General features: G+C 42.1%; 1 protein-coding gene across 6 annotated transcripts in view; it reads left to right on the top strand.

The window, feature by feature from the left end:
* Positions 1–25,374, top strand: part of SLC4A4 (solute carrier family 4 member 4) — a 354,105-nt gene that overhangs the window by 41,026 nt on the left and 287,705 nt on the right. For 2 of the 6 annotated variants that reach the window (XM_067035811.1, XM_059067192.2), the window contains exons 1-2: positions 11,644–11,831; positions 12,168–12,241. In XM_067035811.1, coding sequence (XP_066891912.1) covers positions 11,740–11,831; positions 12,168–12,241 — 166 coding nt within the window. In that variant the 5' untranslated portion in view covers positions 11,644–11,739. Of the gene's footprint in view, positions 1–11,611; positions 11,832–12,167; positions 12,242–25,374 lie in introns of those variants that run through there. The other 4 variants (XM_059067191.2, XM_059067198.2, XM_059067193.2 and 1 more) reach the window with 4 other exon arrangements.

Here is a 25,374-nt window from a genome sequence, read left to right on the forward strand (position 1 = left end):
AAGGACCAATTTTGAACAGTACTGTGGAAAGAGACATTGGTAAGGGAAATAGACTAGAGAAGTATCTTCATTGTTCATGGAACAGTGAACTGTGCTTATAAAGTTTATGAGATAAAGTCGGTTTTCTGCTTAATAGTAGAGTCCGTATCGTGAGCGATGTACTCTTCTGACTTTGGTACAGTAGATGCTTGGCATGTGTGAACCTAACAATTGTGATTTCGTCTATTTGCGGGGAGCCCTGAAGGGTCATACCGTGTAGTCATTTGTGCTTTATAGAGACATTAGTGGTGACCCCCTTTGCCACTGGTGAGCCCAGACTGAGCCTGGTGGATGGCCCACCCCCTGCACTGCCTGTCATCCTGGTAGCCTTTTCCTTGGGAATTCAGAAACTCGTATAGTTACACTTGACCACACATTATATCAGAAATTATATGTTACGGTGATATTTGTGAATTTGAGCATTTGCAAAACAGGGTTGGGGAGGAGGTGTTTTATGAATGTCAAGGGTCTGTATACTCTGTAGGTATTCTGGTGAGTCTGCTCTTTCACCAAAGGTCTGTTTAAATTTGTGATCCTGGGTTCCTAAAGAGTTTGGAACAGATCAGTCAAATTAGCTAAAGGGAGGCAGCATGACAGGTAGTGGTTAAGAGCACAGACCTATAGATCTAGACCACTTGGGTTTGAATCCTGACTTCGACAGTTATTAGCTGTGTGATTTTGGGGAAGTAACTTAATCTTGCTGTGCCTCAGAGATGTTGATGATAAAAATGGTACATACCTCATTAGATTATTGTGAGAATGAAATGAGCTGATGATATTTGTAAAGCAGTTACAACAGTGGCTGGCACATAGTAAGCTTAACCTAAGTGTTTGCTGAATAAAAATAAAGACATTTATTTGGGAAGCCTGTTAGAGGATACTTCAACCTCTGGCCCGTAGATACACCAAGATAGGAAAAGAGGTGAGTGTAAGTGATATAATTTGAAGTTATAGGAAGGCATACCGAAGTTAAGTAATATGAAAAAAAATTCTTGAAGGTAATCCCTGATGGACATCGGTTGGTTAATTTTGAAGGAGTATGAGAGAGTGGTTAAGTTAAACTTCCTGCCTGGTCTTGTCACACTTGCTGTGTGATTTTGGGTAAATTATTAACTTCAAATTACAACTGTAAATGGGCATGTTAAAAGTATTTACCTTATGGGGTTGTCATGAGGATTGAATCAAACAAGCATTGGAAAGTGCTTAGCACAATACCTGGCATGCAGAAAATATTTTAATCATGAGACTTCTAAGGAATTAATCGATGATGAGAATCCCTGCTCTCAGTCCCTACATTGTTACAGGTATTGAAGTCCTTTAGCTAAAACCTTCATCCCTGTCTTATTATTAAGCCAGATGGGCAAAATTTTAAAGCATCATGAATGAAATAATGCATGCACGGTGCTTAGCACATTGCCTGGCATGTAGCAAGAGCTCAATAAAATGCCAAGAGCCTTGTCCTTGCCAGCAGATGTGGCGGTTCAAGATGGAAGATGTGAATGGTGTGGCTGCCACTTTGGGTAGGGATGGGAAGGGAAGGCTGCTTTCTCCATTGTTGTTAGCTCTGGGTGTCAGAGTTGGGATCTCAGGAGCTGTACCTGCTCAGATGGCATCCAGCTGACTCCCAGCACTGTGTCCTGGAACAAACACCTACTCTGGAGTCCCCATCCACCTGCCAACCTGGATCTGACCTGAGGTCACTGTAGAAGCCACAATGAATGTATGCAAAGTCACTGACTCAAATGAGAAGTATGAATTAACTCTGGATTATACAGGCTATCCCTGTACTAATTACTACAGATAATTAACATTGACTATGTATAAATTTAAAGTTAGGCTGCAATTTCCAGAGCTCAAAGTTTATGTTGACATTTCAAATACTAATTTCCTTTTGCAGGTAGTTGCTATCCAGCTTCTTTATTGGTTTACCTAAACACATTACAGAGTTGTATTTGTCCAGTTTCAGGCCTGAGGAACAAAATTGAGCTTTCTCATAGCTTCTCATGCTTCTCCTGGATTTTTAAAAAAATTAATTTATTTTTTAAAATTTATTTATTTATTTATTTATTTTTGGCTGCATTGGGTCTTCGTTGCTGCGTGTGGGCTTTCTCTAGTTGCAGTGAGCGGGGGCTATTCTTCGTTGAGGTGTGCGGGCTTCTCTTTGTGGTGTCTTCTCTTGTTGTGGAGCACAGGCTCTAGGCGTGCGGGCTTCAGTAGTTGTGGCTCGCGGGCTCTAGAGCACAGCCTCAGTAGTTGTGGCGCACGGGCTTAGTTGCTTCACGGCATGTGGGATCTTTCTGGACCAGGGCTCGAACCCATGTCCTTTGCTTTGGCAGGCGGATTCTTAACCACTGCGCCAGGGAAGCCCTCTTCTGGATTTTTAAAACAATATAAGCTGTAATTTAAGTTCATTCATTCATATAGTCGTTAAGCACATATTTACTTAGAACCTACTATGTGACAGATATAGGTACCTCTTAACTTTTTATTTTTAAGCAGACAAGGGGAAATTCTCGTTTGAATTTAATTCTGCATATCACAGTGCAGTTACAGTCTATATGAAGGGTTAAGTTCTAAAGTTAGGCAATAAGGAAAAAATTAGATAGTTAAGATTATTCTTTAAAAAAATCACTTAATTCATCCATAGACATAACATTTTTCAAGGGATACAACATAGCCATTTCCCCCTCTAACTTTGGAGCAAATCACTGTTTTGACAAGTAATTGAAAGTTAGCTTGTGTATGGGGTTCATGTTTGAAAACTACATTCAGGGTCTTTACTTAGTACCAAACATGTATGTACCCACACTGTACCCATTCCTCAATGGTTGATTGATTGATCAATCCATTCATTCATCAACATTTGATGAGTACTTACTATGTGTAGCACTTATGCTTGACCCTGGAGCTAGAAAGGCTCTAGAAAGATGATAATTGCTCTCAAAGAGCTCAAATGGTGGTGGGGACAACTGCCATGATGTGTCCAAGGACAGTCGCTTGAGGTTAAATAAATGATAGTGCAGTGTTGTACCTGCTGCGTGAGAAGCAGACACGTTCAAGGGGCCAATGGAGAACAGAGGAAGAAGTGTGGCTCTCCTTGGGGAAGGGTGTGTTTGAGAGTGTAGAGAGCATTCTAGAGAGTTGGATCTTGAGGAATGGGTTAACTAGCATGACATGGTATTTAGAGGAAACAGCATGTACACAAAGGTATGATAGCCTGTTCAGGGAGTGGAATGGCGTGGAGAGTGGCCAGAGCTACGTGTGGAAAGCTCATGATAAGCCTTAAATTCCATGTTGAGCAGTTTGGAGTTCATCTTTAATGTAATGAATGATCTTTAAAAGAAGAATGATACCAGATTTGTTCTATAGGTGGATGGATAAGTGGGGAGTGAGTTCAGAGCCAGGAAGACCAGTTAGAAACCATTGGTGGGAGGGCAGGTAGCATTCCAGCCCTGATACACTCACTTCTAAGACTGGACATGTTGGCGCATGCGTTCAGGATGGGTTTCCAGCTATAGATGCCCTTCCCCCCACTTTTACCCTGTGGGCCTCCCCTTCTTTCCTTTGCTCTGCCTTCTTTACTTGGCTGCTGGTTCGGTCTGGCTCTTGGCTGGAGTGCTGGCCACAGGGAGGATTTGGGGGACAGGATGGATGTGCCCACTGTTTCCCTCCTGGCTCTCCCATGGAGTGGCCCCAGCCTTCCAGTTCTCGCGTGAACTCTTCTCTTAGGACCTTTCTGTTTTCATACCTGGTCCCTTGAAGAAGGGCAGTTGAAAGTTAAGAGTTGAGAAGGGAGCCTCCTGTTCCTAACAGTCAAAACTCTGGGGCTTCCCTGGTGGCTCAGTGGTTGAGAATCCGCCTGCCGATGCAGGGGACACGGGTTCGTGCCCCGGTCCGGGAAGATCCCACATGCCGCGGAGCGCCTGGGCCCGTGAGCCATGGCCGCTGAGCCTGCGCGTCCGGAGCCTGCGCTCCACAACGGGAGAGGCCACAGCAGTGAGAGGCCCGCAAACCAGGAAAAAAAAAAAAAAAAAAAAAATTAAAGGGTGTAAGGGTAAGTCAGGCGGATGTCCCAGGGGCTCGGGAAAGCCGTTCCCTTTTCAGCACTTAATACCCTCTCTAGCAATTTCTCCCTTCATCTGTCACCTCCCCTGTGCCTCCAGGCCCTTCCTCACCCTTCATGCTGTATCCACCCTGTTACTAGTTCTTTCCCTATGCTTTATTGCCGAGCCTGCTCCAGCCTTTCAGAGCTCAGTCAGCGGTCTGAGGACAGTACAGGAGACCCTGCCCCAACATGCAGAAGATGGGAGAGAGGAGTTTGATCCTTGGCCTTGAGGGGCAGTTTATTGTGGGTCTCCCCAGTTGACACTCCCGTGTATTTGCTTATGGGGACAGAACTATGGCCTTTGGGCTTGTAAGACTGTTAATAACTCTACTATACTCTCCGGAGCCTTGGGACCTTAGATTTAGATTCAACTAAAATTAATTGAATATATTTACTCTGGGAACTTACTTAATACCCTAAATCACTTATGAAGTGTTTTAGGGTCATTTTAAAGTACACTGAAGTGAGAGATTAACTAATTTCCCCAAGGTTACACAGTTACTAAAGGGCACACCTGGGATTTGCACTCACTTTTACCTGATTCTGCATATGTGTAGCTGGACCAGCTTCTGTAACTGGCCATCATATTAAATAAAGTTTCCAGGGGAAACTTTAAAGAGCAGATTTGAAATGACCTTTTCTAAATTGAAATTTTTATTGAAATAATTGTAGATTCACATGTATATTTGAGAAATAATACAGAGAGATCACTTGTATACTGCCAGTATTCCCCATCATTAACATTTTGCAAAACTTTAGTACAGTATCATGACCAGGACTTTGACACTGATATGATTCACTGATCACTTATGATCCACTTATTCAGATTTCCTCAGTTTTATTTGTACGCATTTCTTTGTGTGTGTGTGTGTGTGTTTAGTTCTGTACAGTTTTATCACCTGTGTAGATCCGTGTATTTATCACCACAGGTAAGATACTGAACAGGACCAACTCAGCAAGGACCTTTCATGTTGCCCTTTTATAACCGTGAGCACCACCCGCTGCCATCTCTATACTCTGGTCACCACTAACCTGTCCTTTGCATCTAAAATTTTGTCATTTCAAAAATGTTGTATAAATGGAACCATACAGTATGTAACCTTTTGGGATTTGCCTTTTTCATAGCCTAATCCCTTGGAGATTCATTCAGTTTCCTTTTTTTTCACCAATAGTTTGTTTCTTTTTATTGCTAAGCAGTATTCCATGGTATGGATATACCAGTTGGTTTAACCATTCACCTGTTGAAAGACATCTGGCCTAATTACTAGTTTTGGGCTATTACAAATAAAGCTGCTCTGAACATTCATGTACAGGTTTTTGTGTGAACATAAGTTTTCACTTCTCTAGGATAAATGCCCAAGAGTGCAAATGAACTTTTAATGCAGTTCATAAATCTGGAATTATGTTTGGCGTGATCCTGCTCTGGATTCCATTTTCACCTTTTATCCAGTGTGAAGTCTGATTTCGTGTGGGGCTGTCACCCCTTTCTCCCTGGCCTCGGGCCTGTGTACATTTCCAGGCTGCTGAGGGGGTTTGCTTTGCTTTGCTGCTGCCTGATCGCTGGGACTTGCCTCTGCCATTAGTCATGCTTGTCAGGTTTGCCACGTTGATGTTTCTTTCCCCCAGCACCTACATCCAGAGCTCCAGGAGTCTCTACAGTTAAGCCCACACCCGCGTTCTTCTCCCTTTCTCCCTGTGGGAGTGGAAGGCCCTCTCAGCACCCGACGAAGGGTGAAGTTAGGAAGGAAACAGTTGCAGCTTTTCCTCCGCCCCTGCTCTCCACTTCCCTGTAGTGAACACATGTTGCCGAAAGATGGCAGTGCTCTTTGCAGCCACTGGGATTGCTCTCCCCTGTCGCCTGTGCTTTGGAGAACCGATATTGTTCTTTATGTGTATGTTGAAAATGTGGACAGCAGATTTTCCAAAACAACAAAGGCACCAGTAAAACAATGTGTGGTTTACAAAGTTTGAAAGAAAACATCACGTTGGCAAATAATGGGTGTTGAAAACGGTTCCCCACTTCTTAGAGAGGAGTTGAATAGGAAATAGAATTCGGGGATGTGTGTGTGAGGGTATAATTTTAGATGTCAGTACTGGTGGTTGCATTCTGTGTGGGTCCTGAAAAAGACCTGTGAAAATACTGATTTTTTGCCTCCCATCTGATCCAAGACCAGCCAAGGAGCAAAGACAGCCTGCATTTGAGCTCTGAGCCTTGAGATGAACCCCTTTTAGTCCTCAAGGAAAGGCCCTTATGCACAGTGTAAATATAATTTTCACGACAGCAACAGCTAATACTAATAATACAACTCTTCACTTCCTGGTATTTGTCCACTCCCCTGCGTGCGTCACTTCGGTTTGTGCAGGCATGTGTGTAAACATTTACTGTGCACAGGAAAGCTGTTGTAAAGTGAGAGATTATGGGGTTCCCTCGCTGTTGTAAACAGCTAGTGAGGATAAAGCGAGATTAGCTTTAATATGAGGTTAACTAATTAAGTTGTACGCACGGAAAGAACCGGTGGTGTTAAAGTCGGGTATGGACTTGTGAACAACTGGAGCCGCTCTGCTCCCTAGGGTGCCATGGTCTGGTGCCTTTTTGGAATCAGTCAGAAAGCCCCACTGTTCATTCGATCCACGTGCGGCTTGGTTAAGTGGAGAACAGGGTGTGGAGGAGAGGGAGTTGGCTCTGGGAGTGGGGCTGCAAGCCCCAGAATGATTCCTCTGTGTACACACCAGTGTGCCAAGGTCAGAGGGCTGTTTTCCGCTTTCCTGGGTCTGGGTGCTGCTGCGGCTGTGACCCTGCAGCTCAGAACATAGCCGCGGTCCTGGGGTGGCAAGTGAACACGAGGCTCCACCTTAAGCAGCAGCCTTTTTGCTGCTAGCGCATCCTTTGGCAAAAGCCTTCAGTTAGGAGGAGAATTGCTCTGCATAAAGTTATAACCCTGAAACCAGATGCTGTTACTATAGAGACGAGTGAAGTGCTGGCGTGGGAGACAGAACAGGGGAGGGATGGGAGGGCAAGTGAGGCTAATCTAAAGGCTAGCACACCAAAGACCTTCAACCTTTAGCAGCACTGTGACAGGGCATGCTCGCATTCTGAAACTTGGGTGCTGGCGGCCTGCCACTTGCTGATGGGCTGAGTGGCAGCTGCTTGCTCTGTGTGGACTAGCTGGTGAGCACGTTGGCAGTTGGCGAGGGCTCTAGGGGTGGGAACTCAGAGGAGTGGAATGTAGATGGGTGCCCATGGCCCAATGGCTGACAGTTTTGCACACATGTTTCTCGTGCCGGGCTTAAGTCACCCTTACAAGCCTGTTCGGCGATTAGGACCGGCTGCTGAGAGCCGGTCAGTTTGGCAGCAGATTTGACATGTGTTACAGTTAAATCACTTTTGTGTCCCAGAATAATGGAGGATGAGAGAAGCCCCACATTGTGTGGACTTCTGGGGAAGGAGTCTAACTTCTGCTGTCAGAGGCCCTGTTGAAGGACGGCAGTATTGGACCCGTGTGGGTTTTATACTGACTGGTATGACCCTTATCCCCGTGAGGATGGTGAGAGGCTTCCAAATCTGTTCTGAACTTTGCCTCACGCTGGCGATGCGAGCACCTAGGGAGCTGTTTAGAAGCATGGTTCTTCCCTTCTTTGTTTTCAGCAAGTGCAGTTCGTGTGAAGGGACCATTTCAGAATGGATTTGGGGGCCTGATTACGGACTAGATGAGTTCATTTCTTCTTACTGATAGAGGGGAAACCTGGTTTGGTCAGATGGTCATTTTGAAAGATATCTCTGTCTTACTAATAATAGCAAGCAACTGCTGAGAGGATTTGGTGGGGAGGGCGAACACAAACCCAGATAATTGACGCATGTGGTGTAAAGATGGAAGAAAGCTGTAAAATCCCTGTACTTGGTGCAAAAGCCCAGATGTGCCAGGCTGCACTTGGTCTTGACAGGGAGAGGGCTGCTCTGGGCGTGCAGGTTTTATATTTTCAGTTTGTATTTTCTTTTTCACTTCCTATAGGGAGGAGGAGCCTGCTTACAGATGCTCTGCATTGTCCATCAGAAAGAACTAGGTTTCTAATTACTTGCTATGTATAGTCTTGGAGGGAATGTGAAATATGTATCAAAGAGCCAAAGAATGCCCCAACCATTATTCTCACTCTAACTCAGACAGAGCCTGGGGACAGTGCCTCAGTTAGGCTGGATGGTTTTCTCCACCCAGGAAGAGGGCTCTGGGCATTCACGTTTGTACGGTCTCCTTCAATTGTTACTGCTTTCTTCCTTTAATTCTGCTTTGATTTGTTTGTTGTATGCGATTTTAGGAAGGGCTTAGGTGCAAAGGCTAATACACATTTTATTTAGGAAATGTGTGAAAAGTCAATAAATGACTTCGGGACCAGCGTGATGAATGGTGGGATGCAGAAATGATATTCTGCGGGAAATTGTATTGGATTCTGTAGGTTGACAGGAATGGAAAGCGTTTGTCCTGAGAAGAAATGTGGGCTAAACTACTCTTTGTTTCCTGAAGGGGAGACAGTACTATGAATGTAGATGCAGTAGTACAGGACTCCAGGATTTTGTTGTGTTTCCAAGGTCTTTTAAGGAAATTTCTCCATTAAGCTGTCATCCTTATCTAGGTCTACAAATGCTGTATTACTGATGGGGTCTTGTTCTTTGGACCAACCCTCAGATTGCTAGGGGAAGTCTTCGAGAAGGCAGGTATGATTACACTAGAGCCTTTGTCTGTCTTGCTCATCACTGTATCTCCAGTGCCCAGAAGGGTGCCTGGCACCTAGTAGATACTCAGCAAATATTTACTGAATGAATGAATGGAGGAGGGCAGGAAAGAGAAAAGGGAATGACTGAATGCTGCCTGTGTGTCTAGCACTGTGCATGGTATGTTTGAAGTACTTTGGTAATCGTCACCAATGACCTCCATATTGCCAAACCCAAGTTTTTCTTCTCTGTCTCGGTCTTTCTCAGCCTCTCGATAGCGGCACTCTCTTCTTTCCTCAACTTCCTTGACATCACTCTTTCCTGGTTTTCCTCTTACCTCATTGACTGCTTTTGTTCCTCTGCTCTGCTTGTAAATGTTGGCATGCCCGGCATGCCTGGCACTTGATCTTAGGTCAACTCCTCTATTTCTGTATTTTATTCCTGCATTTCATCTAGTAATAGCTTCAGATACCAGCTTTGTTCATTGGTTCCCCAATTTTTATCTCCACCCTTAGGCTTCTGAGCTCTAGTCTTAGACCTCCATCTAGTTGTGTGCCTGACAGTTCTTTTTTTATATATATAATAAGCATCTCAACCATAGAGTGGCCAGAAAAGAACCCTTGGTTCCTCCCCTGAAACCTCTTTCTCCCATAGTCTTCCCTGGGCTCCTGAGATAGTTTCTTAGTTTCTTTTGTCTCCTGACTATGCACTTTTCACATAGTGCCAGAGTGATCATTTAAAAGGCAAAACAGGGGCTTCCCTGGTGGCGCAGTGGTTGAGAATCCGCCTGCCGATGCGGGAGACGCGGGTTCGTGCCCTGGTCCGGGAAGATCCCTCATGCCGCGGAGCGACTGAGCCCGTGAGCCATGGCCGCTGGGCCTGTGCGTCCGGAGCCTGTGCTCCACAGCGGGAGAGGCCACAACGGTGAGAGGCCCTCATACCGCAAAAAAAAAAAAAAAAGGCAAAACAGCTCAAGTCACTTTCCATCTTAAATCTCTTCAGAGGCTGCTGTGTAACACCTAAAATTCTAACTTTTTACCATGAGCTGCATGGCCCTGATTCCCTCCGGCATTGTCACCTCCCGTTGATCTTCTGTCTATCTGTGTAGCCTCACTGACCTTGCTCTGTTCCTATAACATGCTAAACTTCTTCCCACCTTAAGGCCTTTGCACTTGCTATTCCCTTTGCTTGGGACATTCTGCCTTCAGATAGTCAAATGCCTGGTTCCTTCCTATCGTTTTCATCTCTGTTCAAATGTCACCTCCTCAGAATCCACATCTGAACCACCTTATGCTAAGTAGCCCCCTGCCTTATTATTATTTTTTTCTGCAAAGCAATTAATGCTAAGATTACCTTGTTCATCTATTTATTATTAGTTTCTGAGGCATTTTGTATGCCTTATTCAAAAATGTATTCCCCTCCCTCTCAAGAGTGCCAGGAACATAGCAGACACTAAATAAATATTTGCTGAATCAGTGAATATGTTGGATTATTTAATCTTCATGGGAACCAGAGGCTCACAGAGGCTGGTAACTGACTTGACCTCTCAGATCTTCAAGGCATTTTCTTTTCTACTGTGATCCTGCTGGCTGATCCATGTCCTGTTTTTATTTAGTTTTATATTTTTAGTTTGAGTATAGAAAAGGAAAAAAGATGAACTTTTACGTATAAGACCCATATCCCTGAAAAAGGATATTCTGCAAGTTTCCAAAAGTAATGAGTTTCTTAATGGCATTGTCCACCAATAAAGGTCAGGTGAAGAAGAAAGGAAGGAAACAAACCTTTATTAAACATGTAATAGGTGCTAGGCACAAAACTGAGTGCTTTTATGTGTGTTACCTGATTTGAGTTTCCTACAAGGTTGATATTATTTCCCCCTATTTTGGAGATGGTAAAACCAAGGCTCGAAAAAGTTGGATACTTCGCTCTAGGTGATACAAATACTAAGAGGTAGAACTAGGTTTTTAAAATCCGGGTCTACCTGACACCGTATTTCTGACTTTTTAAGCTCAGATGGTTGCTTTGTGAGATGCTCCTAAAATAGAAAGGAAGAAAAAGTGAATTCAGTGCATATCACATAGATGATAACACATATGGGAAGCACAAGAATAAGTTATACAGACAGTGTGGAAAACAGACCTACAGTACAGTAGTCAGTGCCTGAGCATATAATTGGATGAATGGAATACAGAGTGAACATTTCGTTCTCTGGCAGAGCTCATGTACGGTATGACATAGGGCAACTGTCCTCGGAGAACGTTCTTTGTTTCTAGATGGTACGACACAAGCAGCATTTGAGCAATTCGGGATTTCTTTCTGCTTTCACTATAAATAGAGTTCATGGAATTCTGTATGTCAAAGTTAATGCAATGAAAAGCAGTCACAGAATATGGAAATAAACCTTAACTTCATCTATAAACCAGAGACATGTTTGGCATCTGGAGGCTGTACAAACGCTGTCCTTACTTGGTTGGATCCTGAGGTCTTATTTAGCATAGGAAATTGCAGACATCCTATTATGTAAGGAGACAGGAAGACAGCATAATGTGGCTACAAAATGAAGAACTTTATGCCCTTCAGGGAAGAGTTAACAGGACAGATATACATAGAGAGAGACGTGTGATTAAGAACGTGGAAAATGAATGAATGGGTGGCTTATATATGTGACTGTTGCCGAAGCCGGGTTGCTGGATAATCCTCAGATGTCAGATTTCCGTAAGGCCAACATGTGACTCAAAGCTTGCCACTCAACGGAGAACACTGGGCTGTGCTGGTATTAAGAGGCTGGCTGGAAGCTAGGCTCCCACTGTGCACTAGCCTAACTCCCTGTCGCTTTCTGTGCGTGGGAGAGCGTGCATGTGTGTGTGTGTGTGTGAGGGTATACATTTTTATGCAGTGGGTGTTTAAAGAGCTAAGCACTGAAGCTGGATTTCCACAAACGATCGTCACGAGCACTCCAGACACACCAAACTTCCTCTCTTGGTATTTTTTTTTTCCTTTCATCTTTTTTTTGGGGGCGCATCCTAAAGGGGAGAACCCCCAGCATCCAGCCTAAAGGATCAAGATGATTTTCTCTTACCTGTCCCTGTGGGTGCCCTGTCAAGGTTAGAACTGAAGCTATGTGGGACCTGCATATTCTCAAGCACCAATGAGAGGAGCTGAAGGAGTGAAGGAGCAGGAGACACCAAAGGAAGAGGGACTCTGCCCTGTTAACATGAACAGCAGCTTGCAGGTTCACCTGCCCAGAAGCTGGGCTGTGCCCAGTGGCTCACTCCAGGAGAAGTCTGAGCATTCTTTTTTTCTTTTCTATTACTATAGGATGGAGGATGAAGCTGTCCTGGACAGAGGGGCTTCCTTCCTTAAGCATGTGTGTGATGAAGAAGAAGTAGAAGGTGAGCTCGCTGGGTCTGGGGATGTGTATATTATACACATATGTCTTTGTAAATAATAGCACTCATGCATTTCATGTATCTTATAATTTTGAAGTTAAAAACCCAAGCCTATCTGGGAAGTTTCATTAATCTCCACGTTTTGCTTCAACACAGAGTAATTCTAAGAAGTTCCGTGGACCATCAGAATCTGAATCAGTGTTGTCCCGCATGGTTGACAACAACAAAGAAAAGGTCTTACTTTGAAGCAGGTGCCTATGTTAGCTGTGCCTCTCTGTCAAAAGTAAATATTTTGCCAGATAATATTAACTACCTTCCAATGACTAATTCAGGGAAGCTGCTAGATTTATATACATGTATTTGGCAGCATCTTCTAATACTCTTTCTTATAGCCTGCAAGGTAGAAAAACAGATGTTGCAGAGAGAGAACGATACCATTACTGCAGGAAACATGGGGCTGAGCTGAGGAGATAAAGAGTGGTAATTATGGATGTGTCTCAGTTAAGAAAAGATGGACAAGCATTTTTTTTTTTTTTTTTTACAGGGAAGCCACCGGGGGCTGAGTTTTCTTTGTGGGAAAGTTTTTAATTACAAATTCAGTTTATTTAATGAATGAATACATTTATGTATTCACTTTATCTATACATTTTTGGACTGTGTTTGGGTAGTTTATTTTTTTAATATACAAAAGTCTACTATAATATTCTATTATTATCTTTTAAATATCTATATCTGTAGACCCTTTCTTGATGTCGTCGCTCTTAACTCTTTTTTTTTTTAACACCTTTATTGGAGTATAATTGCTTTACAGTGCTGTGTTAGTTTCTGAGACAAGCATTTTTTACTTAAAAAATCTCTAGGATCTCTTTTATTAATGTTCTCCAGTGCCAATTGAAAATCAAATAAGAGTTAAATTTTAGCTGGTGCTATGGTGCTTTCAGTGTGCCTTTTCTTCTCTTGTCTCTTGACTTATCAATGATGTGGCAATAATACTATTTATTTGACAGTCATAAAGCAGGGCTTAATTAATATTTATTAAAATAATTATGTGAAGGTGTGACAGGTATACAACATTTATAATGACAGTTTTAAAAATAATCAAGGTTCTAGACAGTACTCATAAAGTTAAGTAAGACTTCCTGGTGAACCATGTCTTAAATTCTGCCCTTTAAAGTCACCTGAGAAAGGATTCATATGTATTTTGGAAACTCCAGTCTGATGGGTACCATTTGGTAATTACTTAATGCCTACCAAAGACTTGGACCAGAGGGGGGGTGGAGTTGGGAAGAAGAAGGTGGGGTACTGTGTGTTCTGGAGTGATTCATCAACCAGACTGCACACCAGGTCCCAGGCAAGTGATACTCCTGTGCACCTGGGATAGTTTGAATAGTGTGGCCATTATATTTCCTAGGTAAGTTTCTTCTGACCCTGTAGTGCGGGGGTGTTGGTTCCCCCAGCCCCCCAACTCCCCACTTCCCCATGTATACTCTTGAGACTGACTAATAAGAATTTGATGCCTACATTTCTTAGGAAAAAGGAAACCACAATATTTTCTTTCATATTGTTTTATGGGTTCCTTGCACTTTTACAACATGACTGTGGGAAAATGCCAAGTTAGTGAAAGCAAAATAGTAAAACGTTTGTCTGAAGATTCTTGTAACCCATGCTGCTAAGTCTTCACTGTGCTGACTCTGTCACTGTTCCAGTGTCAAAGGGGAGATAAGAATCTTCAAGTTATAGCATATGAATATAAGAAATATTGTAGGAATGAGCAAATATCCTATCATTTCAGGACAATTAAAATAGAAAAATCAGTGAGAACGCTTGGGGGTGAGATGTGTACTCTGTGTGTGTGTGTGTGTGTGTGTGTGTGTTCCTTGAGAATAACCTTCTAGCTAAGTTCACAGGAGATGTAAATCACCTCTTGAATTTGTAAGGTCTATAGGATTGACAGCACTCTACTGCAGTAGGATATTGTACATGGGTTTCTTAAGGCTTTGACTAAGAAGTTTTTCCCTTGATTTTCAAGCACAAAATTAAGACAACACTGTGATGAATACACACAAATCTGTAGCTGGGTTTCTTTATGGAGAAACAAAAAAGCAAAAGGTAGAAATGTCTGTAAAGTTGTCTTTGTGATGACTCAACTTGCCACATGGATTTTGTGTATTTTCCTATTCTGGTAAGACTTCTATTTTAATGATTATCTTTCACACTGAGTGGAGCTTGGGTTGATTACATTTCTTTCAGAGCATGTTTAGCTAGTTGCCTGTGGTTGGATCCTGAGGCCCTGTAGGGTGGTTGCTTATGGCCATTATTTGGTGGAGAACATCCAAGAGTATGTGCTCCTTATAGTAGAAGTCATGAAACAGTAATTAGGAACTGTTGTTTCTAATTCAGTGCCCTCCCAGTTGACCCTCCCATTTTCTCACCTGGCTTCATCCGTTTTCTCACCTAGCACTTAAATTTTGTAGTAACTCTAGGTGAAAGTGTAAAGAAGTTGAAATGGAGATGGGCTTGATGGCTTATTCATGGTCCCAGTGGTTGAGAGTGAAGAAACAGATGACTTGACTGTCAAGACCTCTAATCAAGATTTTGATGGGAATGTTTTCCGCAAGGATGTGAGTCTGTCTCCTATTTTTAATTGCATAGAGTGTACTTGAAGGAAAGCAGACTGTTATTTTTGTTACGAAGTAGCTGAATTTCTGGTACATTTACTGCGGAAGTAAGTGCTCCAGGTTTAAGGATCAGAAATTCAAAGGGCAAGGAGCTGAGGGGCTTCCTTCCTTAAGCATGTGTGTGGTGAAGAAGGAGGAGCTGGAACACCTAACATTTCTGTTATCAAATGTGTTTCCTTTTATCCAAGTATTTATTTCTCTTGCTTCTTGGATAAACATGGTTGAAGTATATTGCAGCACACTTGGCAAAAGTGAACTTAAGATAAAACTTTGTTTCTTAAAGTAATTTGCACAAATAAGATGCACTCCCATTAAATGATTATTAGGGTGACTTCCAGTAACTCTAGTTACTCTGAAATGTTTATGCTTTTAAAATTCTTCTTAAGGTCGCTCAGTTTGGGGTGACTGGATGCAGCTCAGCCTGAAGGCAAGAAGAGTCAGATGCTCCCTGGTAGTTCTTTCCAACGCTGTAGCTCTGAGCAGGGGAGACAGGCTGAGATTTCCAACCCTACCCTCAGTTCAACTTTACTCTCAGTGGGTGGCGTGACACTTAATCCACGTTCTAAAAACTCAATAGAAAACCATCAGCTGCAAAACTCACTTAAGAATAGAGTGAGTCAGAAGAGGAGTCATCTTCTGTTTAAATAATGAATTTATCTATGTGAGATATATATTTAAAGACCTAAAGCTCGGTTTTCACATAATTTGCTGCCTCATGTGCATTTGTGTTAATGGTTTAAAAAGATACTCTTGAGAAAGGAAACCAAGTGTCGAATTTAATCTTTAAAATAAAGAGAGGCTTGTATGTCTCTTCTTTCAGTGGTTACCTCTACTGTGTTTTGTAAAGCTAACATTTTTGGCATAGAGTGGTTACTGTGGATAAACTCATTTAAAATTTGTAACATTTCAGATATCATATTTGTTTCTGTACAAAAAGGCTCCTGCCCAGACATTTCCACAGAATTGGTCTATAGATGACAAATTGACATTACCAGAGTGACCCAGAAATGCCCACTATGAGGAACAAGACTGATTTTTCATTTCAAACACACTTAATGGAAATTGGCAAACTTTGTTGGGTGAACCGGGGTTGAGATAGGAAGAAAGATCCCAGGTAGCTTTTTCTAGAGGAAGAAATTCTATGGATATTTTATCCGTTAAAAAGTCAGCCAGGATTTTGGATCTGTATGATATAAACAGATTACTTAATATTCTCATATTTTGCAATAGGGGAAAAAGAGCAAACTCCACCTTATCCTTGAGATAAGGCCTTGGCTCTGCAAGGCTAGGTAACTCCCCAGCAAGCCTTGGCAACTCTGACTTCACGAGGAGGGGCCTTTTCTTAACATCAAGCCTACCCAGCAACTCAGGAAACATAAAGTACAGCAAGACAATATTGGCTGAAATGGGTCTGCATTTCTGAAGTTTGATCGGTGCTCTCAATGCCGTTATGATATATTGTGGTGGTTTTCCTCTTCCATTGAAAACCAAGTCCAAAAGGAAGTGTGCTCCCACCTGTCCAAATGGAAGAATAATTCTACAAATTCTCATGTCTACTGATGGATATTAAGCGAGAGAGTATGGTTGAAAATGCATGGAATTTACAGGAAGGTTATTTTTAGGGAAATAAAAGTAAAAATGTTGGACAGGGTCTGGAACAAAGTAGACATTCACTAAATATTTTGTTAAAAGAAAGAATGAATAAATGAACGTGTAAATAAACTAAATGAAGCATATATAGAATTACTTTATATAGTCCTCTAAAATCTTTGTTTAAATTTTTTTAGTTAGAAATTTGGTTCTCTTACTTCTCTTAGTCAAATGAGATGATACAGTCTCTAATGATCCTATGTTTGCTATTAATCCCATTTGATTTTGCAAAGATCATTGATATATTTATATCATTTATATTGATAAGAAAAAGAAGCCCCTAAAACACCTCCACCTTATTCTTCTTCCTTCCTCTGCTCTATATTTTGAGGAGAGAGACTAAAACGATGAAATGGTGGCTTTTGTATTTTTGGAGGTCAGGATCTCAACATTTTGCAGACATGAAATCATAATGACTTAAACCTATTTTTCACTAGAGGATATTGTGATGATGTATTTATGTGTATTGGAGGAGGTAGTATTCTAAAGAAAAAGTGGGGCCTGGTGTACATTTGTTAATAATTACAATGGTCAAAAACGTAATTGCCCAGGAGTGAATGAAAACCTATCGGCTGGGAAGGGAGGGGCTGAGTCCAAGCTGGCGCTATTCTGAGCGCAGGATGTAAGTGTCCGGTTGCATTTTGCTGACCTCCTCTCTCCTGTTCACTCTAATTGCTCCGAAACAGTGTGTACAGAGGAAATACTTGGGCAAATATTGCTGAAGGAAAAGCCTTCTTGAAAGAAACAATGTATCCACACGTTGGAGAGCTTGAAGGAAATGCACTGAGGTGTTTAAGGGTTGATGCTTGGGTTCCCAGAGCAGGTTGAGCCCACGCAGACCTTTCCCAGTGTCCTGCTGCTTTCTCCTTGGGGCCCCAGCTGAAAGCCTGCCAGAGGGCCTAAAGCAGGCAATACTTAGCTCTCTGACACCTCCTGCTGTGTTAGTGACATTAAATATTTGTATATAGATTTCTTGGATGATAATTCCATGGGTTTTTGAAACTGGAGTCAGACATCCCTTCCCAGAGTTTTCCAATTGTAGAGAATTCCCTGGTAGTGTAGTACGGGCTAAAGCCCTCTGGAAGCCACTTTCTGTCCTAGGTGACTACATTCTTTTATGGCAAGAGGCATACAAAATTGAACTTGGTACTTGAGTTGTGTTTTACAAGGATTCAGAAATTCTGAGATAATACACTTGGAGCACATTTTGTCTTTAGTTGAGTTTCCTTTTCAAAGCTTTGTATCTGCTCATATTTTTGAGACATATTATTTCCTATTTTGGGGAGTCTCTGTCATTTGTGTTATTCCTGTGTTATTAAAGCAGAGTGGCTAAGCATTGGTTTGGGAATAAAAGTTTAAAACTTGCTGTATTGCTGAAGCATTGCATAAATGAAGGACGAAACTTAGAGTTTGGATTTTGAATTTCTCAGTTCTGTAAAATGAGAATAATAGAACATGCCATTCACCGTAGAACTGTTTAAATGATTACCAGAAATAATGTTGCTGCTGTACCTGGCATTAGGCATAAGAGTGCTTTATACTATACCACTGTCTGTCCTTTTGCTTTCTGATTGATACAGTCTCACCAATAATTTTTTTGTTTTTTTGGGCACATTGTGGATTGTGGGATCTTAGTTCCCTGACCAGGGATTGAACCTGGACTCACAGCAGTGAAAACAAAGAGTCCTAACCACTGGACCACCAGGGAATTCCCCTCACCAATACTTTTCCATGATTATCATTCCAAAAAATTCAAACTGACCGAAATGATGTTTGTTATTTGCTTAATTCATCTTAGCAAGGCACCTATCCCTTGCCTTCCTAATAACCACGCTTACCCTACTGCTTCTTGTATTGGAAGAGGAAAGCTAGAAAGGTCAAGAGAAGTTTCCTGAGGCCTGCTGTTTATTTCTCTTTGGACTCATTCTGATTCCCTTTAAGCTCTGGGCGTGAGATCTGATTTCCATGGTTAGACTGCTCCAATAGACATTACCCCTAGTTTGTGAAACTGTCTCGTTTTCCAAGAAGAGACACACTAACTATAATTGCATACAGGGTAAATTACAAATGCATGCCCATTGTCTAATAAAGCCTACAAAGTTACTTTTTCTGGAAAACAGATTTAAGTGTATGATATTTTCCTACCAATGAGGAGGATTCAAAGGTCTATTATATATGTAATATGTGTATATATATATATATATATATATTTTTTTTTTTTTTTTTCTTTTTTTCCCTTCCCTGCTCTGCAGCATAGACTAGGGTAATTCTGTCCCCTACTGGCTGTTATGTCATTTAGGTGCCAATTCAATGAGATTATTCAAGAGTATAGAAATAATACTAAGTATTCAAACCTGAGCTAAGTATTTCTCCATTTTTATCATTACAAGGTTCAGAGTCACTGGGGGAATTGAAAATTGGGACTGATGAGGGAGAGTAGAGTAAGAATGGAATAAAACTGAATAAAGCTCAGTTGAGGCTCTCTCTTTGCTCCGGTGAGATGTGGTTTTGTTTCGTTTTGTTTTTTACTTTTTTGGCTGATAGCATTTCGGGGACTGAGGTGAGAGCCTGCCATGGCAGGAGTTCTCAGGAGGTTCCAAATATTGTACCTCTGAAGCTGCTGATTGCCAGGCGGGAGGAAGGTTAAGGGAGGGGAGGTGGTGAGTGACATCCATTGAATTAGCAGTAGAGGCGACTTAAATAACTCCCTTTCCTGAATAACTGCAAAAGCTTTTAAATCTGGTTAATTGTTTTTACCTTTCTACAGAGTTAGAATTACAAGGCAGCTCTCCTAAGTGCTATATCCAACATGTTCACCTTTCTTGATACTGTGTTGACTTTGGAAAGAGAACAGACTTTACTTAAACCTCTCCGGTGGTGATTTTACCAACTCTTTTCATGGTGGGATACTCAATAACTTTTACAAGGCCAAAACTTCTGGAAATAAAAATGAGTGTTTGAATTTTAGTAAAATTGGCCAACATATCAGCTTTAGAGGGCCAGAATCTCACACTTATGGATTAGTTAAATCACCACCCTACTCTCCAGTTGATTATTAAATTTTCAACACGATTCTATCCCTCTTGAAAAATAAAGACAATGTCTTGGATGTTAAATGAAAGCTCACAGTCAAATCCAATGGATATAGGTATTTGGCAAATTCAGTCGGTATCCGGGTTGAGATACTTTTATTCAGACTGCTGTGGGTTAAACAACATGGTGGGGAACCAGGAGTCTCAGGACTTGTTTCTGTTTTTGGTTCTGCCCCGCCTTACTGGGTAACATGAGGCCAATCATGTTTGTGTGGTTATGTTTCCTTTGTACAGAGTGCAGTTAATAACCTGTCTTCTTATCAACCTGCTAGAGATGCTCTAAGGATTCTTGGATAACACCAGAAAAATACTTTGATATTCGCAGTAAGCCATTGACGAATTACTTAATTTCTGAATCTACGTTTTTCATACAAAGAAACAGCATTGGTGCTTCCTTATCTCCTAGTTGTGCTAGGGATATAAGTAAACTAATTTGAAATCCCCAGAATGAACCCTGTAAATTTAAGATGTTATCTTCCTTGGTTATATTCCTTGCAGGTGATTTATCTTTGTGCTTAACACTTTCTCAACAGTGCTTGCTGTGACTGCAGAATGCTTTCAGACTAAAGCTAGTACTGATATCTGGTGATCAACAAATTAGTTGATAAATATCTATGTTAACTCTTCTTATTAACTCTGATGGACAGTGCTTTTATTAACTTTTTCTTTAAGCTTATCAAAATGGTAACCAATTGGTAGCAGATATATAAGCTCTAATATGTTGCTTTTTTAGGCTCATATGTATCATTGAAAGTGATAATATTTTCCAATTAGGGACATAATTAATGTGTGGTCAAATAAACCAGTCATTAATTAAGGACACAAGGTTGTTTGATGTGATAATTTAGAGAGTGTATCATGTAGGTGGGTGAGTTTACATGGGAAACCAAGGTATGTATCTCCCATAGAGTGACATAAAGTTGAGACCTAAAGGGTGAAGAGGGTTAGCTAGGTCAGGAATGAGGGAAGCCTCCCAGGCAGGGTGTGTGAAGGCCCAGTGGTGAGAAAGAGGTAGGCCTGTTTGAAAAGTGAAAATAAAGCCCGTGTGGCTAGACTACATGAATAGGGAGAGAGTGGCCTGAAGTGGATGGAACCCAGATAATTCATGGCCTTTTATACTATGCTGAAGATTTAGGATTTTATTGAGGGTGCACTGGGGAGCCACTGCAGAGGGTTGTAAGCAGGGAAGTGACAAGACAAAATTTGCATTTTAAAAAAGATCTCTTTGGCTCATGGGTGGAGAGAGCATCCCAACAGGGCAAAGATAAAAGTGGAGACACTGTTGCTGAGATTCAGCTGAGAGACGATTTGGGGTTAGGGTAGAGGGACAAAAAGATGGGTTGAATTGCCAGGACTTGCTGATGGACAGATGGGTGGGTGGGGGTGATTGCTTCTGGATTTGTGCTATGAGCAATTTGGGAGACTTATGTGCCGTTTGTACGATGGGGAACACTGGAGGAATAGTAGTGGAGGATAGTGGGCATTCAGCTTTTTGAGTCTGAGGCCCCTGTGAGACACCCAAGTAGAACTCTAAAGCAGGCACTTGGCTACACAACTGGAGCTAAAAGGAAAGGGCAGGGATGGAGATGTAAGTTTTGGAATCCCAGGGAGATAGCTAGCATTTCAAGCCATAGGAATGGATGACATTACCAAGGGGAGAGAATAGAGTGAGAAGAGGACTGGACTGGGCTCTGCTCTGCCAACCTTTGGAGACTTGAGAAGAAGCAATCATAGAGGCTGGAGGGTAACCAAGAAAAGGGTGTGTCTGAGACCAAGAGAAGAGCATTTTCAGCAAGGAGCCAGTGACCGACAGTGCTGAGTGCTGCCTGGAGTCCCGTAGATGAGGAGTGAAAAGTAACCAGTGGCTTTGGCAGAAAAAAGTGCTTGGTGGCTTTTGGTAGCAATCTGGGTGGCAGGCTTAGGAAAGAGTCAAATTGGAGTAGACTGAAGAGTGCCCAAAGGGAAAGCTATCATCATAAGAAGTGGCGAAGGGACGGACCTGGAGAAATAGTAGAAAACTTTTGGCCTTTCCCCTATGTGCTCCATTACACTTAACCAATTAGAATACTTAGGATTCTTATAGAATTTTTAGAGCTAGAAAAGATTTTAGAGAAAATGTAGCTCAATGTTCTCACCTTACACATGGAGAGATGAGCCTTGGAGAAGGTAAAGTGATCTGCTTGCAGTAACGCTGATAGTAATTGGGAATAACTAGGACAAGGAGGCAAGCTTCTTGACTTTCCCAGGGCAGTGCTCATTCCAGAAAAGTGTGCTTGAAGTCTGGTTCCCCAGGAGCGGGAAAGGAATTTAGAAAAGGAGATGGATGAGAGCTTAAAGAAGCGCCTGGAAGAATAGGGGGTAGAAAGAACTAACTGGAGAAGAATAAAAGGTGTTGGGGGGCTTCCCTGGTGGCGCAGTGGTTGAGAGTCCGCCTGCCGATGCAGGGGGCACGGGTTCGTGCCCCGGTCCGGGAAGATCCCACATGCCGCGGAGCGGCTGGGCCCGTGAGCCATGGCCGCTGAGCCTGTGCGTCCGGAGCCTGTGCTCCGCAACGGGAGAGGCCACAGCAGTGAGAGGCCCACGTACGAAAATAAAAAACGAAAAAAAGAAAAAAAAAAAAAGGTGTTGGGAGAGCTTATGAAAAGGTGAGAGAGAAAGAAGACAGAAGCCTGGCTGGCCTCATTGTTTGCATGACCACAGATGCTCCTGGGAGGACAGATGTCAGAGCCAGAACGTCTTCATGTTCTGGGGCCATTTATGGTACTAAGGGTTGTGGATTTAAAGTTGTCATTCTCTGGTTATAAGACAGAAACAATTTCAAGAATTCCTGAGCCCTTTTTGTCTTCTAGGTAGTTGCTAACTTGAAAGGCTTAATCGATTACCTTTTCCCCCCTTGGCTGTATTTTGCAGACAATGGAAAATGAGGGGTAGGGTGGGGGACTGATACCATGGTAGTAGGAAAGTAGGAAAGGAAACCTTATATAACCAGGAGCACCAAGAGTCCCGGCCTCTATGTCATTAATTATTTGGCTTTAGTTTGTTCATTGATATATGAAGAGGTTTAATCAGGTGATCTTTAAGGTCATTTCAACTCTAAAAGTATGATTATGAGTTGCGATGTCAGTGAATGTTGTCCTCTTTTCTGGGTGCATGTGGAAAACCATAGTCATGAAGATTCTGGGATTGGGCTTAACTAGGCTAGTTTAAGTCTCTCGAAGCACTTTCCCTAGTTCTTGGTCATTGTTTTAGCCCCATGGCATAATCCACATCTCATTTACCTATATACAGGTATGTGAGAGGAAGGAATTATGTGAACTAATATTAGTGATACCTGATTAGCCGTGAGTGCATTGACTATGTGGTGGATTATCTGTCTATAGCGACTAAAGACCACTCTTCCTATTGCCCAGCCAGGGCTTAGGCCAGTGCTAAAAGGGAAGCCAGAAATGAACAATGTGGTTAGAATGAGAGTGTGAATGTGCGCATTTATGTGTCTGTCTAAGCTGCCTCTCTGGCTGCAATTGCAAATCCGGTTATCAGTGACCATTGGATTAGCCATTGTTTTCTCTCTTCCAGTCCCACTTGCCATTCAGTTGTGCAAATGGTGACCACAAGAGAGATAATGGAAACTGTCAGTTCTCTGTGTTTGACTCACAGGTGGATTTTGTCTGACTGCATGTGTACTGCACATTAAAATGCTCCAGCTCTTTTGGGGTTCTGGGATGTCAGGATGAGTCAAGGGTTCATCTCTTCCTATTGGGTGGCTCCTCTTGGCTCTTAGCACTGCCCTGCCTGGCTCTGGCCTTCCCAGGCCTTTGGCTCCACTCTCCTCTGTGCTGTCAAGTAAAAGGACAACAGACCTGAGCCCTGGGGGTTGGCACTCACAGCATGAAACTCTGGGGGAGACCCTCCCGGAGCAGGGTGGAGATGGCACGGCATTTGTTCCTGGGCCGGGTGAGGGAAGATTGAGGTTATGGAAGGTATTGCCTCTGCTGCAGAGTTAAGCTCTGCATAATGACTAAAAAACAGCTGAGGGACTAGTTAGACTTGATCTAAAGTTGGCTATTTTGTCCTGCTCAGAGTGAGTGTTCTGGAGTGCCTTAGCTGGAGAACAGAGAGTCTTATAAGTTATTATCCGGGCTCAAGGCGGGGTGGGAAGGAGGAGGAATAGTACTTTGTTTCTTCCCCTTTGGAAATCAGAGGGAGATATAAGAACGACACTTACCTTTGTGCACCAGACACATTGGAAAAGACATTTTATTGACACTATTGGCTTGGGATTGTCCATAAAAATGCCTAACGATCTCTATACATAGAGATTATATATATATAATAGAACATAATATAATATATATATAAATCTCAATATAAATGTATAGCTGTAGGTATAAATATGGGTATTTTATATCTACAGATATGAATATAAAAGAGGTTTTGCTAGAGCAAAGTTAAAATTACTTTGGAGAAGCAGCTTTTTAGAGATTGTGAAGCACTTCAGGAGCTGCAGTTTATAAATGATAAGGTGATTTTTAGTCCTGTTTATTCATCAAGGTAGGTTTCTGTAGTGCCTTCAAGTGGTTGTTCTGGCCTAGATATCTTCAAATAATGAATGATCACTGAGTATAATAAGGTTGCACTTCTTTAAAAAAATACTCACTAATTCAGACTTCACACAGTGCTGGTTAGTTTAGCTTCTGTTATCAGCTATTAGTAACGGAAGCTGTAATGGAAACTTCACTTCAGTGTGTGGTCATAGGGTCCTCACCTTGACCTAAAGACTATGATTAGGACTGTTTTGCTAAAAATGAGCACATAATTATAAGGCAGGTGCAGAAGTTTCCTGAGCCTTAGCTTGTCCTTTAGGATGAGAATTTAGCTAAGTCACCATAAGCTCATCTCCTGTTTGAGACCTTTTCCTTGTGCTGTTTGTTCTTGCCTAGAGATTGTTATCATCATGATTATCAGCATCAAATATTAAAAGTACTGTGCTCAGTAAACACCAGGTAACAAGCTAAGATTTCTTATCAGTCTTGCTTGGGGGAACCCCAAGTTGCCTTAAGGATTTCTGGGAGGCTTTCAGTGAACAAAATTCCTATGCAGTTCAGTGGGAAGAAAAGTATTTCCCTGTTTTTCACCACTTTCACTATTTATTTACTTGCATGCCTGCTCCTAAGTGTAATTAGTAGCATTAATAATAGAATAGATTACTAATCAGCATTCAAAAAGGTCTATAAATAAATTACATATGTAGCATGCAATTACCTATCAATAAACACATGCATTATTATTATTTTTCTATGTGAAAAGTTGCCCCTATCCAAAATACAGAAATAAAAATCATCTGTTGTCCTGAGTAGTGGTGTCACTTTGAAGTGTGGACCCTCATGCAAACATCTAACCAAGGGCTGACTTACCCTCTGTTAACTGCAAAATTACATCATGCCTTTCAAAGTGAGTTTTCTTTTCATGAACTAGTATTTATGCTCAAGTAAATTAGCAGTGTTGCTTTGATTATTTCTTTCCTTTTTTTTTTTTTTGCGGTACGCGGATCTCTCACTGTTGTGGCCTCTCCCATTGTGGAGCACAGGCTCCGGACGCGCAGGCTCAGCGGCCATGGCTCACGGGCCCAGCCGCTCCACGGCATGTGGGATCTTCCCGGACCGGGGCACGAACCCGTGTCCCGTGCATCGGCAGGCGGATTCTCAACCACTGCGCC

The sequence above is a fragment of the Kogia breviceps genome, chromosome 6 (assembly GCF_026419965.1).
Source record: "Kogia breviceps isolate mKogBre1 chromosome 6, mKogBre1 haplotype 1, whole genome shotgun sequence".
In the NCBI taxonomy this organism is placed as follows: Eukaryota; Metazoa; Chordata; class Mammalia; order Artiodactyla; family Physeteridae; genus Kogia; species Kogia breviceps.